The sequence below is a fragment of the Chinchilla lanigera genome, unplaced genomic scaffold (assembly GCF_000276665.1).
Source record: "Chinchilla lanigera isolate Chin_1 unplaced genomic scaffold, ChiLan1.0 scaffold00008, whole genome shotgun sequence".
Lineage (NCBI taxonomy): Eukaryota > Metazoa > Chordata > Mammalia > Rodentia > Chinchillidae > Chinchilla > Chinchilla lanigera.
Genome location: NW_004955409.1, coordinates 16,801,154 through 16,803,792, shown reverse-complemented (window position 1 = coordinate 16,803,792; position 2,639 = coordinate 16,801,154). Strand labels below are relative to the sequence as shown.

Genomic DNA, 2,639 nt, shown 5'->3' with positions numbered 1-2,639 from the left:
TTTTGGACAGTACTGGAGACCAAATCCTGGGTCTTGCGTATGGTAGGCAAGTCTTACTCTACCACTGAGCTATGTCCTTAGCCCAAGTACTGAATTTTTGCAAATAGTGTAAGTATTTTAAAAATTTTTTACTGTTTTCAGTTCTTTTTAACTTTTACTTTGAAATAACTTTAAGCTTCCAGAAAATTTACAAAAATTTGCATCATCTTATGAGCTTCCGCTGGCTTCCCTAATGTTACTGTTTATATAACCATAATAAAATTACCCAAACGGTAAACTTAATATTGATATACCAGTAACTAATCTGCAGGAGCTGTTTGGATTTTGCCCGTTTTCCCAACAACATCTTTTTCTGCTCCAGGCTGAAGCCCAGAGTCTCACACCGCCCTAAGAGGTCTCCTGACCCTTCCAGCCTGTGACAGGTCCTTAGTCTTGTTTTCTGTGGCCTCCATGCTTTAAAGAGAAGGTGCCAGTTATTTTTAGAATATCGCTCGATGTAGGTTTGTGTGGTATTTTTTTGTGATGAGTGAAGGTACGGATTTTTGCAAGAGTATCTCAGAAGTGACGCTGTACCCTTTTGAGCACTTCGTATTGAGGAATCATGGTGCTGATTTGTCTTATTACTGGTGCTGTTTATCTTTTTTTTTTTTTTGTGGTGCTGTTCATCTTGACTTGGTGAACATGTTCTCTTGGTTTCTGCAATGTAAAATTACGTTTCCCCTTTGTAATTGGTGTATATCTCTTGGGGAAGATGCTTTAAGACAGTTAATACCCCGTTTCAGCATCCAGTTGTGGTTTCCTCTGACCACAGTTATTCCTGTGGTGTTTGTTTAAGTATTGTTTCTTTGGTCTCGTTTCTTTTACATTCTTCATTTGAATTCTTCTGTAAGGAAGTGCTGTATTTTCTCCCCTACTTACTATTAGTGTTTTCTTTGCAGCCCTATGGATTAATGACTGATTAATGATCCTGTGATCGTAATCCAATACTATTTTAGCAGTTTTGTTGTTCAGATTGTTCCAGCTTCGGCCATTGGAGCGTTTCGCCATGGCTCTGTGTCCTTTAGAAATGTCCCTCCTCTCCCCTTCCTAAAGGATTTCCTAACTTTTGGGTATTGTAAGATACTTTATGCTTGCTTATTTTCCCATCCAGCCACAGAAATGTCTCTGGGGAGCTCTCATTCCCTTTATTGGAGAAAGGTAAAATTACAGATTCTTGTGTGTATCGGCTGGGGACTGAGCCAGGACTTTGTGCCTGCTAAGTACACATTCTACCAGTGAGCTGTGACCAGCTCCCAAAGTGCAGATTCTGAACTCTGTCTTATATTTTTGTTTTATTTTGTTTGTTTGTTTGTCTTTTTGAGATAAAGTCTTGCTATGCAGTTCAGGCTGGCCTTGAGCTCACTTTGTAGCCCAGGCTGGTCTCTCGCAATAATCCTCCTGCCTCAGCCTCCTGAGCGCTGGGATTACAGGGGTGTGCCACCACGCCCAGCTAAACTCTGTCTTATAATGTCTTGATTTTTGTAGCTCTGTTCTTTGTCCAGAACTTCGAAGATTTTCAGAAATTTGCGTTCTCTTATTTTCCGCATATCCTTGTTTAGGCATGCTTGTGTTTTGGGTTTTTTTTTTGTTTTTGTTTTTCTTGTTTGATTTGGTTTGTTTTTTTGAGATAGGATCTCTGTGTAGTCCAAGCTGGCCTTAAACTCATCATAAACCTCCTGCCTCAGCCTCCACAGTGCTGAGATGACAGGCGTATACCACTACCCCTGGTTTAATTGTTTTTTCAGTCAGTTGTTAAATCCTTCCTATGTTACCCCTTCCAGAAAGATCCACTTTAACTAAGCTATGAAAATTTAGCTTTCTAAATATTACTTTTCTCAGCATTTCATAATCTGTCATTCTTTTGCTTATTTATAATTTTTTGGGGGTAGTATGGGGAATCGAACTCAGAACCTTGTGCTTGCCAGGCAGGCACTTATGGCACTGAGCTGTATCCCCAGCCCTTCTTTCGCTTATTTATGTGTTGTCATTCTGCCCCACGTACTTGAATGTAGTGATTATGACTGATTTAATGACTGCTCATAGCTCTTTTGATGACTGAATGCCTCCCTGTGGGAGTTACTCACATATATGTTGAATAAGTAAATTATTAAACATGAAAATCTTAATTATCTGAACTGGTCATACATGTACTGTAGAGTTTGAATGTATGTAGACAGTAACTAATGTGCTGTATTAGGCACTGTGCTAGGATTGGTGCTACAAGGTGATGAAGATGTAACTTGTGCTGAGGGTATTTTATGATTTAAACCAAACCCCTAAGGCTTTCTAGCTTTTTATTTATTTTTATTTTTATTTTTTTGGTACCAGGTATCGAACTCAGGACCTTGCGCTTGCCAGGCAGGTGCTGTGCCGCTGAGCTAAATCCCTGGCCCCTAGCTTTTTAAAGAAGTTCTTAATTTCTAAATACTTTCAGAGTCCCCTTTGGTTTGTTTCTCTTTTTGTTTAGTGTTTCGGTGGTGCTGAGACCGAAACTAGCGCGTCACGCGTGCGAAGCGAATGCCTTAGCTGAGGCGCCTCGCGGCCCTGCTTCCTTCCTCTTCACTGTCCATCACACCGTCAGGGCTGTATCCTCTGATACC

The 2,639-nt window shown here is 40.4% G+C and overlaps 1 protein-coding gene across 1 annotated transcript in view; it reads left to right on the top strand.

The window, feature by feature from the left end:
- The window catches only part of Fancm (Fanconi anemia, complementation group M), a 57,695-nt gene that overhangs the window by 5,560 nt on the left and 49,496 nt on the right, over positions 1 to 2,639 (top strand). Inside the window, exon 3 of the mRNA XM_013510101.1 lies at positions 1,012 to 1,114. Coding sequence (XP_013365555.1) covers positions 1,012 to 1,114 — 103 coding nt within the window. The remainder of the gene's footprint in view (positions 1 to 1,011; positions 1,115 to 2,639) is intronic.